Below are 15335 nucleotides of genomic sequence, written 5' to 3'. Positions count from 1 at the left end.
TACCAGATGCCTGGAGGAAGAACGCCTCATCTTCTGCCTCGGAACACTTCAACCCCAGGGCATCAATGTGGACTTCAACAGTTTCCTCATTTCCCCTTCCCCCACCTCACCCTAGTTTCAAACTTCCAGCTCAGCACTGTCCCCATGACTTGTCCTACCTGTCTATCTTCTTTTCCACCTATCCACTCCACCTTCCTCCCTGACCTATCACCTTCATCCCCACCCCCACTCACCTATTGTACTCTATGCTACTTTCTCCCCATCCCCACTCTTCTCTAGCTTATCTCTCCACCCTTCAGGCACTCTGCCTTTATTCCTGATGAAGGGCTTTTGCCCGAAATGTCGATTTTACTGCTCCTCCGATGCTGCCTGAACTGCTGTGCTCTTCCAGCACCACTAATCCAGAATCTGGTTTCCAGCATCTGCAGTCATTGTTTTTACCTAAATCTTTCTGCAGCCTCCCCACCTCCTCAGTACTGCCTGCCTGTCTGCCCAACTTCGTATCTTCGGCGAACTTCACCAGAATGCCCCCGTCCCTTCATCCTGATCATTAACATATAAAGTGAACAGCTACGGCCGCAACACTGAACCCTGCGGGACCCCACTTGTCACCAGCTAGCATTCCAAAAAAGAACCTTTTATCCCAACTCTCTGCCTTCTGTCAGACAGCCGAACCCCAATCCATGCCAGTAGCTCACCTCGAACACCATGGGCCCTCACCTTATTCAGCAGCCTCTCGTGAGGCACCTTATCAAAGGCCTTTTGGAAGTCTAGATAGATGACATCCACAGGGTTTGCTGGTCTAACCTACTTGTTACATTTTCAAAGAATTCTAACAGGTTTGTCAGACACAACCTCCCCTTACTAAATCCATGCAGACTTTTTCTAATCTGACCCTGCACTTCCAAGAATTTAGAAATTTCATCTTTAATGATGGATTCTAGAATTTTACCTACAACCGAGGTTAGGCTAATCGGCCTATAATTTTCCATCTTTTGTCTTGATCCTTTCTTGAACAAGGGGTTACAGCAACAATTTTCCAATCCAGTGATTTTTGATAGATCACAGTCAGCACCTTCGCTATTTCTTCAGCCACCTCTCTCAGAACTCTCAACTTGTGACTGGCATGGACACGCTGAGCTGAATGGCATCCTGCCTTGCAATAAATTTCTATTATTCTCTGATAAATATTCCCTGGTTGAAATGGAGTCATTCATGAACGGCTCTGTTCCTGCATCTAATTATCAATTGTTTGACTGCAATATTTTAATCAGACATCAGGCAGCTGCTGTTTTCACATTAATAAATGAAGAAATGGTTAACCAACAAATAAGCAAAGGTCATAGGGTCTATTTCAATGCTGTATGACTTTTCACTCCAAGTCATCCATACTGACCAGATATCCTAAAATAATCTAATCCCGTTTGCCAGCATTTAGGCCATATGCTTGTCCACTGCATTATGAACAATCCTCAGTACAGACTACTGTCCTGCAGTATTGCTCACAATGCCTGCTACTACTATCCACTTTTAGAATCGGGATGTACATGAACTGGTCTGGCGTGGGTGGAAGAAAACACTTCATAGTCCACCAAGAAGACAATGTTGCTTATTAGCAACTAATCACAAATTGTATTGATATGACAAGCATTGTAAAAGAGGACCTGGGTGGTAGCTCTTACTCCTTTGAAATGTTGAGCTGTTTTCCCACCAAATCTGTAAAAGCAGGGACTGGGACAGAAATCATGCTATTCTTGGCTTGGGCCCCAACTCTCAATCTAATGACAGTGGCCCCCCCACAGTGAGAACAGTGGGTCCCCAAGAGCCCCAGGTCTCGGTTATTGACCCCTGATATAATGTCCCTGCTCCAGGCATTATGTGACACCACAGTAGGCAGTGCTTAAAGCACTCCTTGGTATTAACTCTTTCAGATATTTGTGGCCTGAAACAACTATATAAGTCCAACTTTAAATATAAATAAAATTGAGGATTGTTAAATATTATTGAGTGTATGCCATCATTTGTTTTAATGTTAAATGATCTCACAACATTTGTGTGGGCCTAACATCAACTGATGAAAACATGAAAGTATAAAATGTTTTTACCAGCTATAACAAACGAAATACAAGACTGAAAGCCATCTGATTCCTGGGACAGCATATTAGCAATCTGCTTCATTTTTCACATACTCAAGACAGACCACAAAAAACATTAAATGGAAATAAACTCTAACCATTAGATTTGATACTGGTGAATCTGTCCAATAACTGAAGCTGTGAAGACAGGGGAATGAAGAATGCTTTCAAACATCAGATAAAAAAAGAAACAAATGAAAAAGAAAATTGTTAACAGCACTTGAAAGGATTTGAACCCGTTGTAACAAGCCAGTCAGCTCTTAGTAACTGGCAAAGTAGTCACAAAGCAAACAGCCACGTTAGTTCAGACCACTAATAAAATAAAGAAATACAAACAAATACAGCACTAAATTAACTCCCTTTTCTCTTTCTTCAATACTTCATGAGCTGTGGTATCACTGGCTAGTCTAGCAGTGATTGCCTATCCCTGATTTGATTTGATTTATTGTTGTCACATGTACGTCGGTACAGTTAAAAAAAATTCACGTGCAATACAGGCAGATCATACCATACAAAGTGCATTAGGGTAACAGAACAGAGTGAGGAATACAATGTTATGGCTGCAGAGAAGGTGCACAGAAAGCGAGATCAACATTAAATCTAAAATCTGGGAGATTCGTTCAGAAGTCTGATAACAGTGGGGAAGAAGTTGTTCATGAATCTCTTCGTAGGTGTATACAAACTTTTATATCTTCTGCGCGATGGCAGAGTATGGAAGAGAATATAAGGAGGTGTGAGGAGTTGCCTTTTCCTGAAGCAACAGAAAGTATAGATGGAGTCAATACATGGAAGGCATATTAGTTTTCCTGACAGCATTGTAAGTGTACCTGCAGTCATTGAAGAAAATGGCCCACCATCACCTTCACGAGGGCAATCAACCCAGTCCACTGCAGAAAGTTGCAAACACAGCCCAATCATAGAGCCAAAGAGATGTACAGCATGGAAACAGACCCTTCGGTCCAACCCATCCATGCCGACCAGACATCCCAACCCAATCTAGTCCCACCTGCCAGCACCCGGCCCATGTTCCTCCAAACCCTTCCTATTCATATACCCATCCAAAAGTCTTTTAAATGGTGCAATTGTACCAGCCTCCACCACTTCCTCTGGCAGCTCATTCCATACACGTACCACTCCCTGTGTGAAAAAGTTGCCCCTTAGGTCTCTTTTATATCCTTTCCCTCTCACCCTAAACCTATGCCCTCTAGTTCTGGACTCCCCAACCCCAGAGAAAAGACTTTGTCTATTTATCCTATCCATGCCCCTCATACTTTTGTAGACCTCTATAAGGTCACCCCTCAGCCTCCAATGCTCCAGGGAAAATAGCCCCAGCCTGTTCAGCCTCTCCCTATAGCTCAAATCCTCCAACTCTGGCAACATTCTTGTAAATCTTTTCTGAACCCTTTCAGGTTTCACAACATCTTTCCGATAGGAAGGAGACCAGAATTGCATGCACTATTCCAACAGTGGCCTAACCAATGTCCTGTACAGCCGCAACATGACCTCCCAACTCCGTACTCAATACTCTGACCAATAAAGGAAAGCATACCAAACACCTTCTTCACTATCCTATCTACCTGTGATTCCACTTTCAAGGAGCTATGAACCTGCACTCCAAGGTCTCTTTGTTCAGCAACACTACCTATGACCTTACCATTAAGTGTAGAAGTCCTGCTAAGATTTGCTGTCCCAAAATGCAGTACCTCACATTTAACTGAATTAAATTCCATCTGCCACTTCTCGGCCCATTGGCCCATCTGATCAAGATCTTGTTGTTATCGGAGGTAACCTTCTTCGCTGTCCACTACACTTCCAATTTTGGTGTCATCTGCAAACTTACTAACTGTATCTCTTATGCTCGCATCCAAACCATTTATATAAATGACAAAAAGTAGAGGACCCAACATCGAGTGTCCTGGTAGAAAGCAGAAACCATGTACAGTGCTTCACCGGAGGCCCACTGAAGATGTTACCTAGTAGGGTGATGAAATGTCTGGAAATGAACCTTCCAGCTCAGCGAGCAAACCTACATCCAGAACCTCAACCTGAGCTACAAATCTTCCCAAAACTCACTAAGATCAGAGCACTGTCTAGACATTCACTCAGAGAAACACCTCGTCTGTTGATAGTTCATGCAATGACAGGCAAGATCTGGAAAGAACAATTTCTTCACTTGTATGGAATTGGAAATAAGTGGAGGGGAAAATCTCATGTCAATCCTAAAAGCAATTCAATACTTATGATACAAGTAAGAATACTTCCAAACTAGGAAAATGCAAAACACAAACATTGCACTTCCAAATCCACAATTTTCTGCTCAATATTTTGGCTAATGGAACAAGACTTCAATCAAATGATACTCTGAATATAAACCACAACACCTACTATACAGCCAACTGCACAGAATACTATTCAGCAAACATTCCTAATTAATTGTTTGAATCATTTGGGAACTAATGTCAAGGAATTAGTGTCATTGGTGTAATAACCACAAAAATTCCAGGGCTAGAACATTTTTTGAAGCTGCTCCATCTCGGAAGATTGCCAAAGCTCCCAGTTCACTTGCTCAGATGAGTTTCTGCTGCATGCACACTAAAGGAGAGGTTTGTCACCAACAGGAAATCCTACAGAATCAATCACCAATAATGTGCTTAAATGTTGTCTGGCAAGCTTCTTGGTCTTTCAGGTGCCACACTGCTGAAGCCTCATTCCGTCCGATGCTGCCCGGTCACTGGGTGCTGGAGAGCATTAATGGAGGCAGAGTCGGTACAACCACAAAGAGATGCACCAGTGTGCTTTTTTGGTGGAGATCATGGGATAGGGCTGTAGTGAGGAAGGGTGGGTGGGGGACAAGGGCAGGGGGTTGGCTATTTTAGCCACCATCCTCTTCTCTCAATTATTCCTAAATTCAAAAGGATGCCACCTAATCATATCACTTGTTCTTAGCTGCTAACAGTTCTGATGAAGTGTCACAGGATTCAAAATGTTGACCCTGCTTTCTCCCACAGATACCACCAGATCTGCTGAGTTTCTGTTTTAGTTTCAGATCTCCAGCATTCACAGTTTTAGGTGTTATTTTATTGTTTTACTTTAGTTTAATTGTCATGTGGATCTTGGCTCAAATCTCATTACAGCAGATGTGGTGAAGTGAAATAAAAGTCTAATGATGACCAAGAAACCACTGCTGATTGTTGTATAACCCCAATCTGACATTTGTTTTTCCTGCTTCGTCCTACATGTGACTCAAGACCCACTCCAAAGTAGTTGACTTTTAACTACCCCCTGAGCAATTGGAGAGGGAGAATAAATGCTGGCCCAGCCAGTGATACCCATATCCAATGAACAATTCTTTTAAAAAAACTGCATTGCATTCAATAAATGTGTCAAAAGGTTTAGAAACAAAACACATATCTTTGCAATACTTTCTAGTAATAATAATGTAAAATATCAACTGATTTGTTTTGAGTCTGAAAATTAATAAGTTCTTTAGATTTCTTGTTAACAATTGACTTTAGAGTGTTTGGTAGATTGCAATTTGATAGGAGTTGTACATACCGAGGAAGTGGCTGAAAATGATCATAAATTGCAAGTTGCTTGAAGCCATCACTGTAGGAGAGACAGCATTAGGTTAGTTAAAAGAAATAGTGATCCCAATATTATTACATAAAGAAGTTGCAAAAATAAAATTCCATAAGTCAAAAAAAGACTTAGCACATACTGTTTATGGTACCCGTAACAGTCACTGTACCTGGTAGGGTAAAAGCACACTGCAACTAAGGAAATTATATCATAAAATAGAACAAGCCAAACTGACACACAGAGACAATACTTGCAGCATTTTGGACATCATGTACTGTGACATTACCCAATGCATTGTGATGCACATTATATTATATCTTACATAATTATCAATTAGTAGGATAATTCTATTGTTAAAAATCACACAACACCAGGATATAGTCTAACAGGTTTATTTAGAAGCACTAGCTTTCAGAGTGCTGCTCCTTCATCAGGTGGTTGTGGAGTATATCCTGATGAACCATCTGATGAAGGAGCAGTGCTCTGAAAGCTAGTGCTTCCAAGTAAACCTGTTGGACTATTACCTGGCGCTGTGCCATTTTTAACTTTGTACACCCCAGTCCAAGACTAGCATCTCCAAATCATAATGATATTACGTAAGGTCATTTTGGTCTTACTTAATCCATCCTGGAAAACTTGGCAGTCACCCCGATTAAACTATATAATTGTTTCATAATTTCAGGATTTTCACTTCCACCACACTGTCTGTGACCGGAGTCTAACTACTGGTCCTACTTCTGTGAAGAAGGTACTTATCTGGTTTTAGCTCATTATAGACAAGGGTGAGAGATGAACTGAATTATTTTACTTTTCTTTGCATCTCTCTTTAAGCAGATGGTTTCAAAAAAAATTCTTATTTCTTTTCCCTTTTGAAATGGGCTATTGCCCTTAAACTCGGAGGTTGCGAAATGCACAATTAAAATAATCCACTGAAGACATTTTAGGACTAAAATTAAAGTACAGCTCAATCATTTATTCAATTCTGGAGGATTGTTGCTGCAATACATATACAGAAGCAGACAAAAGATATCTAAAGGAGGAAAGATACTATAATTCAGAATTATTTCAAAATAAAGCTATGGACATTAATTCATGTGATTTTTGACCAAGTCCTGAAAGTCAATGCTCAGTGGATATTCTTTTCCATTGTAACTCGCCTGTAGATAGGTGCAGTTGACTGAAGGTAGAAATCCTTTTTGTCATGGTCGAAGGCATAGCAATGTCAAGTTAGTCCACTTTTTCACTAAATACAAAATTTCTTTCAAAAACCAAGTTTCATAGTGGTTCAGACTTCAGGCTTAGCTCACCCTGGAATGTGGCTGTGATGCTGGTGGGCCCTAAAATCTTAACACAGTCACATTAACAGTTACTAACTCATTGCCAGAGTGAAGCAAGAGTTCAGAAAATGTTCGATTAAACATTTCCTTTCAGATACCTACTCTTGCGTTTATGGCTTGGGGCTCCTGGATGAATAATTTCAAATTAGAAGAGACAGTTGATTGAATTTATTTAATGTCATGTGTATTTTGTTCAAAAATACAGGGAAAGGTGTTGTTTAATGTTGCCATTCTTTGGTGCCATCTTAAAACACAGAAAAATAAACCAAAACATCAAATATAAAGACAGAAGAATAAAGAAATAAAGAGGAAGTGCTCAGCTTTACAGTCCCTCTTGTTAAGTGCTCTGCAATGGGCCATGGGCCTGGTGGCTAGGATCCCTTCACCATTGGAATGAAAGTCACCCACTCTTCGGTACTGTCTGGCCGCCACTGAAGCCCTCGCTACTATGAATATTTGCTGGACCTCACTAATGCAGATGCTGCCAACGCTGTTAGGTACTGCACCAGCCCAAACTCAACTCCTCCACCATCATGAGTCTGTTTCAGGCCCACTTCACTGAGAGAGTCGCTGCCGATACTCTCAGGTCTTGCACTGGAGCCCAATCTCTGCTGGACACAGACACCGCAGAAAACCAAAATTCACCTTCGCGCGGCAACCGTGAGTTGGTACTAGACCACCTTATCAATGCAAAAGCTGCCGGGAACACAAACTCATCTCCAATGCTACCGCCACGGGTCAGCACTGGGCCCATTCATGTCTACACTGGGCTCACTTGCCACTAATGCCATTACCATGACCAAGCTTGTCAACAGGAGATAAAGTAAAATAAAAAGTGTAAAAAAAGAGAAATACAAAGAAAGGAAAAATGGGAGGCAACTGGAGCCCTACTCTACTGTCATCCTATCACCATTGTTTCTATGTAACAATCGCTTTCAACCTCTGGTTGGGACCATTGTTCATTCCTGCAAAATTATGTGTAAGCCCTTTGTGCCACTCAGGCATAATGATTTTCATTAGCTCCTCTTTCTTCTGAAGCGGCTGGGGAAGGCATCTCGCCTACTGGCCTTTTTGTGTTTGTGGACAGTCAGGTCAACATCATGATAGAATGTGATATGCCAGGTAGTTGATGTCCACGTTCTGTCCTGATAACTGCTGACTGGAATCATTCCAGAAATTTTAGTCAATTTGTATCACATGATTAGCATCCGCCCTGTTTTAGTCCAGCAATGTTCATTCTAGAATCTAAACAAGGAAGTATAGCTTTTGAAACAATTTATGTTGTCTCTTCATATCTTCTGGACAGGATAACCTTTTTGATATCTTTAAAACTATTCTGTGCCTCATAACATCTACTCACTGGAAATAAATTTTGTCCCATTATCTTTAATTTGTGCTATAACTCTCTGCTAGCAGTGCTATCTAATGATGCAAAGCCAGGGAAATGCACTACAGCACTTTTTTGCTTTGAGAATAGTGATGTTCACTGTAATTATAATAAATTGGACAACAGCCCTTGCAGTTTGAAAAATGTGTTGCTGGAAAAGCGCAGCAGGTCAGGCAGCATCCAAGGAGCAGGAGAATTGACGTTTCGGGCATAAGCCCTTCTTCAAGTTTATGCCTGAAACGTCGATTCTCCTGCTCCTTGGATGCTGCCTGACCTGCTGCGCTTTTCCAGCAGCACATTTTTCAGCTCTGATCTCCAGCATCTGCAGTCCTCACTTTCTCCTAGCCCTTGCAGTTTGCACAGTTAAGAGTAGAAATTAGGAAGCTGCTATCTAAATTACACAGCTTTACTCCATGCTGCACTATAAGGTTACCCCTTCGATAGATTTGGCACTGAAATAGATGCAGGGCATGAAATTGCTCTGTGTACCTATAGTTATTCACTTGACATGACAGAAAATGTTACAGCTGGCACATTTTGTTGTAGACAGTGTGTACTTGCATTTAATGCCACCTGCCATGTTGAAATTTGAATCCGTGTCACCAGAATATTAGGCAGGGATTCTGGATGACTAGTCTAAAGACATTATCACTATGCCACCAGTGCTTCGGTGCAGTGATAGTGTCCCTATGTTTGGGCCAGAAGGTCCAGGGTGCAGTCCCACATGGCATGGAGGTCTGTCTTTAAATGTCCAACCATTTGGAATAACTTAAAAGATAGACTAAAACCACAGTTATTAGGTGTGGAGGCATTTGTTCATGATTTGTAACTCTGCAAATAAATACCTATAAAATGTTATTGGCTCCAATTCTACCCTCTACCATGCGACTTTCTTGAATATAACAGCAGCATCCAAGGACTATTCTATCTTGCCTTATCCGAGGTGGAGAGAGTTAATCTTCCTACGTTGTCTGACACAGCAACAGGGATTAATACTGCTGCCTGGTCAACCGGCCTTCTCCACATCTTTCTCATCAGCATATGCATAGATATTCATGACATGTTCGAATATTACAGACCCTCATAAACAAGGCAGAGAATTTTAAATGCTTTCCTACTGTTATCTTGGAGCTATGATTTTGTCTGACTGGTATCTGTCTTTTTGTTGTGATATTTGTGGTGTTATTCAAAAAGATGGAAAGAGGTAACCTGTGGCCACAGCGGAAAAGGAACTCCTCGTTTGGTATCTTGGTCTCTGCCAATTTTAAGATTGGCTCTGCTTAAGATGGGGATCGATGCCAGCGCAGCATCTATTTACATTTACGTGATTCAGCCTCTTACACTCATGGTGGACTCATGTAGTGTTCTATTTTGTGGTGAGACAGTTTTAAAGGAATCTGATTTAGTAGTTTATAAACTAGGCGCCAGTCTCCTGGACTCTGAACTAAAATGGTACCATTATAAAAGCCAGCTTACATCTGTAGAATTTTGATTTATTTTACATCTTGTGTTCCTGTACTTTATCTTGGATTTCTAAATGTACTTACTCAGCATCTCTCCTACTTGTGCCATAGCCTTCATTCTAACCTCTTGCATTTTAAACTGTCGCTAGCAATTAGAGAAACAATTTCATTCCTGGCAGGCTATAAAAGTCAGTACAGAGCAGAAATCATGAGGATCCAACACTGACAACGAGCTTGACTAGCTGTAAGCCGGGGTGCAAAATCAACTCTGTACAGAGCCACAGCTCTGACTTCAAGCTGCTTACAATGAGCAAATCTCTGCACAGTCAATAAATTCTCACTCTTCCTGTCCTTAGGCATAAACCCACCTGGATGGACAATCATCCATATTGCACTCCTGCAGTTTGGGCTTGGGCTTTTTATTTTCCGGATAGTAATTGCAGGAATGCTCAGGAACAACACGACCTGAACGTATGTCCACACACTCTGCAGAGCTAAGCTGATAGCCTAAAAAAAGAGATCGATTTAAAAACAATATGGTAAACAACACACTCAGATGGTTGCTAACTGTTAACCGAGGTTTATGATAGATTTCAAAAAGGGCGGGCCATTTATATTTTTTAAGGAAGCCCTCCACCACAGTCCTAGTTTGGCATAGATGGCTCAAGCAACTGAAGGCAAAAACAGTTCCAGATTCTTCAGAAAACTTCTAGATTCAATCAACTGAGTTACCAAAATCAGTAAATGGCTGATTACCAAAGCTCACATCAGCATACCTTAGTTAAGACAGGGCGATTAAGGTAGTCTCTCCATTTCTGATCATTACCCCTGTTGCTGCGAGTGTGAGAGAACCCAAGTCCAATGTGGACAGGACCATGCGTGGCTACAGCTGAGGTAGTTTTGATTTAACTTGCTGGAGTAAAATCTATTGTCACACCCAAGCCTGAACATTTCCCAAATGACTGGTTTGGTTCAAATTGCCACCTAATGTGCTGTCCCCTGGTCTCCATGGTCAACATGGCAGCTACAATTTACTTTCAGTAAAGGGCTGTTTTTGCAATGACTAGGAGCCAAAGGCCAAAGGATCAACTTTCACAAGGGGAAAGGCAAGAGGGATAACAACAAGGGCAACTAGGGACGGGCAATAAATGCTGGCCAGCCAGTGAAACTCAAATGCCATGAGTGATTAAATTAAAATAAAATGTTTTAGGCACAAATTCACTTCTTTTGGGCAATAAAGTCTTCAGGGTAGATTAAATTTAAAAATATATTAAAACACACAAAATGTCTAAAATGATCTGTTACCTCCACCACAAGTTGCAGTGCATGGATAGAAATCAGTCTCTCTCCATTGGTGGCTGATTGGTTGATAGAACATGAACTGGACTATACTGTCCCTCGAAGAAACATATCTGGTCTATAATAAAATTAAAGAAAGGAGGAAATGTTGATTAACTACATGCACTCATTCAAAGCATGTCAGATACTCACCAAGTTCTTTTGACAGCAAAAGATACTTTAAAGTGAACCATCGCAGTCAGTGGTTTTGAATCCTGCAATGGGGAAGTCAGTACATAGTGGCTTGGTGCTTCATTAGGTTTACACTGCTTTTTTTTAAAAAAAAGCACACAGATTTTCCAAATTATGAGGGGCATAGGTAAGATAGATAGGAGAAAGTTTTCCGTTTCACAGAGCAATCAATAACCAGGAGCATGGATTTAAGGAAAAGGTACGAGGCTTAGAGGGATGTATGGAAGAATTCTGAAGTTCGCAGTCTGAAAGGATGGCAGAGGTGGGAACTATTTAGATGATCACGATAGACTACAATGTGATGCTGAAAACTGAGGAATAGGACCAGTGTAGATAGTTTGTTGACTGGCATAGGCAGAATGGGCTGAAGGACCCCATTCTGTGTTGTCAAACTCTATGACCCTAAAAATAAGCCATTGAAGTGCAAAAGATTTCACACACACAAAAAATGGCCAAGTTTTCTCAATTTTTTGCTAGTTTAGAAATCATACAGACAAATGGCTCCATCCACAAAACAAACAGCGTCTCTAGATTGAATGAATTTGGGTTGGAAGGTTCTACAATTCAGAAATCCTTCAAATACATTCAAAATTAAGCTTTGTGTTATTGTTATAGGTGCAGGAAAACCAACATGAATATTTTGCTGTTACAATTTTTTTTCAATTGAGTGATGAATTGATTAGAATGCACCAACATAATACATAGTTGCTTTTAAATCAACATACAGAACCAATTTAATCACAAGTGTAGGACAAAAAAAGACTGGTTAAAAATAGTTATATTTTGTGATAAACTGATTCTCAGTTAAACTAGCAAGACTGCATCAGGTTACATCTTTAAGTCAATTTATTTTAAAATTTGGCTGCTCAATTGTGTTTGCCTATGGCAAGTTTTGGTTTTAGCAATCTCCAGCTGAATTTCAGTTGAGAGTTGAGCCAAAACAAACCTATCTGTAAAATAGTGCAAATCTGAGCACACTGCACTCCTGCAATTGCTGATTACAACCAAATTAGAAATTAAAACCTTGGCAACTAATTCAGTAATCATTCTGTAAATATTTCCTTCAAGACAGAGATCTGCAATTCAGTTCTGGTCAACATACATCAACCTTAAATTTTAATGTTCTCTCCATAGATGCTGCATAACCTGCTGAGTATTTCTAGTATTTACTCTTTTTTTTTAATGTACACTTAATGATCCTTCATGGAAATTTTCTGCGAGGGAATGGTTTAAGGAACAAGTTACTGGAATGACAAACTCAGCTCCTCAAAAATCATTCACCATCTACAAGACACAGGTCAGGGATATGGTGAAAAGCTCTCCATTTGTCTTGGAGGGGTGCAGCCCTCACAGTATTCCAACCCTAACATCATCCAGGAGAAAGCATCCCACTGTACTGGTAGTCCACTCAACAGTTCAAACATTTATTCCTTCCTCCACCACCACCACTGAACAGTGGCAGCAGGTGTACCATCCATGGCATCAACTTACCAAGGTTCCTTAGAACTCAACTTCCAAACCACCTGAACAATCACCTAGAAGGATGAAGTCTATATTAGATTAGATATTAGATTCCCTACACTGTGGAAACAGGCTCTTCGGCCCAACCAGTCCACACCGACCCTTCGAAGAGCAACCCACCCAGACCCATTTCCCTCTGACTAATGCATCTAACACTATGGGCAGTTTAGCATGGCCAATTCACCTGACCTGAACATTTTTGGTCTGTGGGAGGAAACTGGAGCACCCAGAGGAAACCTACGCAGACACGGGGAGAATGTGCAAACTCCAAACAGACAGTCAACAGACAGGAATTGAACCTGGGACCCTGGTGCTGTGAGGTAGCAGTGCTAACGACTGAGCCACCTTGTCTGCAGATCTATGGGAGCATCACTACCTGCACATTTCCCTTCAAGTCACACACTACCCAGAACTGGAAGTATAACACCATTCCTTCACTGTGATTGGGGCAGCTTTCTGGAATTCCCACCCTAACAACAACATGGATGTCTATACACCCAAAGGAATGCAGCAGTTCAAGAAGGTACAATGGCTCAGTGGTTAGCACAGTTGCCTCACAGCACCAGGGTTCGATTCCACCCTAAGGTGACTGTTTGTTTTGAGTTTGCACATTCTCCCCATGTCTGCGTGGGTTTTTTCCGGGTGCTCTGGTTTCCTCCCACGGTCCAAAGATGTGCAGTTTGCATGGATTGGCCATGCTAACTTGCCCATAGTGTTCAGGGATGTGCAGGCTGGAAGGATTAGCCACGGGAGACGCAGGTTACAGGGATAGGGTAGAGCGAGTGGGTCTTGGTGGGTTGCTTCCACACTGTGGAAATTCAATGATTCTATGAAGGCAGTGCTCCACTACCTTCTCAAGTGAAATGAAGAGGGGCAATAAATGCTGGCTTAATCAACAACATCCACACCCCACAGAGAAAAAATCACCCAGCTTTACTTAGTGAACATATTGCCAAATATCGTAAATGGAAAATTCTGAAAATGATGCCTTTTAACATTATATGCAATATTGTTTTTTTTTCCCTGTGAGGCCAGGGATATTTAAGAAAGTTTGCTTTGCCATATATCATCAAACAAAGGGATGGAGGCAAGGTCCTTTAAGATTCAGGAAAGGGTTGGCAGCTTTAGGTCTCCAACTCAAATGAAGCCAAGTACAATTTAAGATCTGAGATCTTTTAAGAGTGAAATAGTGTCAACTAATGGACCCTCTCCTCATAAAAGCAACATCAGCTATTGTTCTACTGCCACCCCTCTTCTCGTGACCTGTGATCAGAGCACACACGTCTAAAGGCATGTCAGGCTTCTGCCCCCACTGCCATTTTTTTTTGGTGGGTTGGATGCCCCTCTGGGGTAAGAAATAGAGACCACATCTAGAAAATCAGACTGCCAAATGTTTCCTCCATTAACCTGTCTTTCTTCAGACAGGGATAATGCAGAAAATTCCAACCCAATGAATCATCAGCTTTCCTGCTTAGTTCAACCATATACCATCGTCTTTTATATTCTCATGTTTCCCATCGCTTTGATGTCAGAACCTAAAAGCTGCAGTTGGTCTGAAGTATTAAGCAGCAGTATTAACTAGCAACCAGAATCAGAGGGGATTCTGGGAGATTTGCAAGCTTCCAGTATGTTAGGCATTACTTTTACCACTGTTCTTTGGCATGAAAACTGAAGGACATGAAGGCCACAGTCCGCAGGCAAGGCTTTCCCTCCAGGTTTTGGGAGCCTGACAACAGGGTCAAATGGGGGACTTGCCATGGACTATGAATGGTGAGCTGAGAGACTGCTTAAACTGGCCAGTTAATAGTGGAATGCACAGGGTCACTGACCTGCAGAACAGCAGCAGTCATTTGAGTTTTCAGGTAAGGAAAAGGTGCAGGTGACTCATGTTACCAAACTTTTTCCAATGTTGATAAAGAAAAGCCCCCTCAGTAGCCAGGCAACCGATGTGGAGGGATAAATCACTCACAGAACAGCCTGCAGCTGAGGTCAGGGCACGTGGGAAAGCTTGCCTGATGTCCTGGTCTGCAGTTGGGCAGTACGGTGCTTTCAGGCTGTCCCCGCAGCCCCTCCAAGGTCTTGGAGACTGCCTGGAAATTCCCAGCAGACTCCTGGCATTAAAACTTTAAATGAGCCTACACAAGCATTATTGCAACCCCCTCCTCAAAATTGGCCACCCATGTTCTCGTGATCTACTCAGTGCCACAAAAATGGACTGGGAGTCAGACGGAGCTATAGGTAAGTCAGCAGCACTAATCACAAGGGTGGGACAGTGGTTAGCACTGCTGCCTCACAGTGCTTGGGACCTGGGTTCAATTCTAACCTCGCATGACGTCTGTGTGGAGTTTGCATATTCTCCCCTTGTCTGCATGGGTTTCCTCTG

At 41.7% G+C, this 15335-nt stretch overlaps 1 protein-coding gene across 5 annotated transcripts in view; it reads right to left on the bottom strand.

The window, feature by feature from the left end:
* adamtsl3 (ADAMTS-like 3) overlaps positions 1 to 15335 on the bottom strand; it is a 651955-nt gene that overhangs the window by 187053 nt on the left and 449567 nt on the right. For all 5 annotated transcript variants that reach the window (XM_072564789.1, XM_072564793.1, XM_072564791.1 and 2 more), the window contains 3 exons: positions 11207 to 11318; positions 10270 to 10408; positions 5691 to 5741 (listed from right to left, as the gene is read on the bottom strand). In XM_072564789.1, coding sequence (XP_072420890.1) covers positions 5691 to 5741; positions 10270 to 10408; positions 11207 to 11318 — 302 coding nt within the window. The remainder of the gene's footprint in view (positions 1 to 5690; positions 5742 to 10269; positions 10409 to 11206; positions 11319 to 15335) is intronic.

The sequence above is a fragment of the Chiloscyllium punctatum genome, chromosome 48, assembly GCF_047496795.1.
Source record: "Chiloscyllium punctatum isolate Juve2018m chromosome 48, sChiPun1.3, whole genome shotgun sequence".
Classification (NCBI taxonomy): Eukaryota; Metazoa; Chordata; class Chondrichthyes; order Orectolobiformes; family Hemiscylliidae; genus Chiloscyllium; species Chiloscyllium punctatum.
This window is presented reverse-complemented; position numbering and strand designations above follow the sequence as displayed.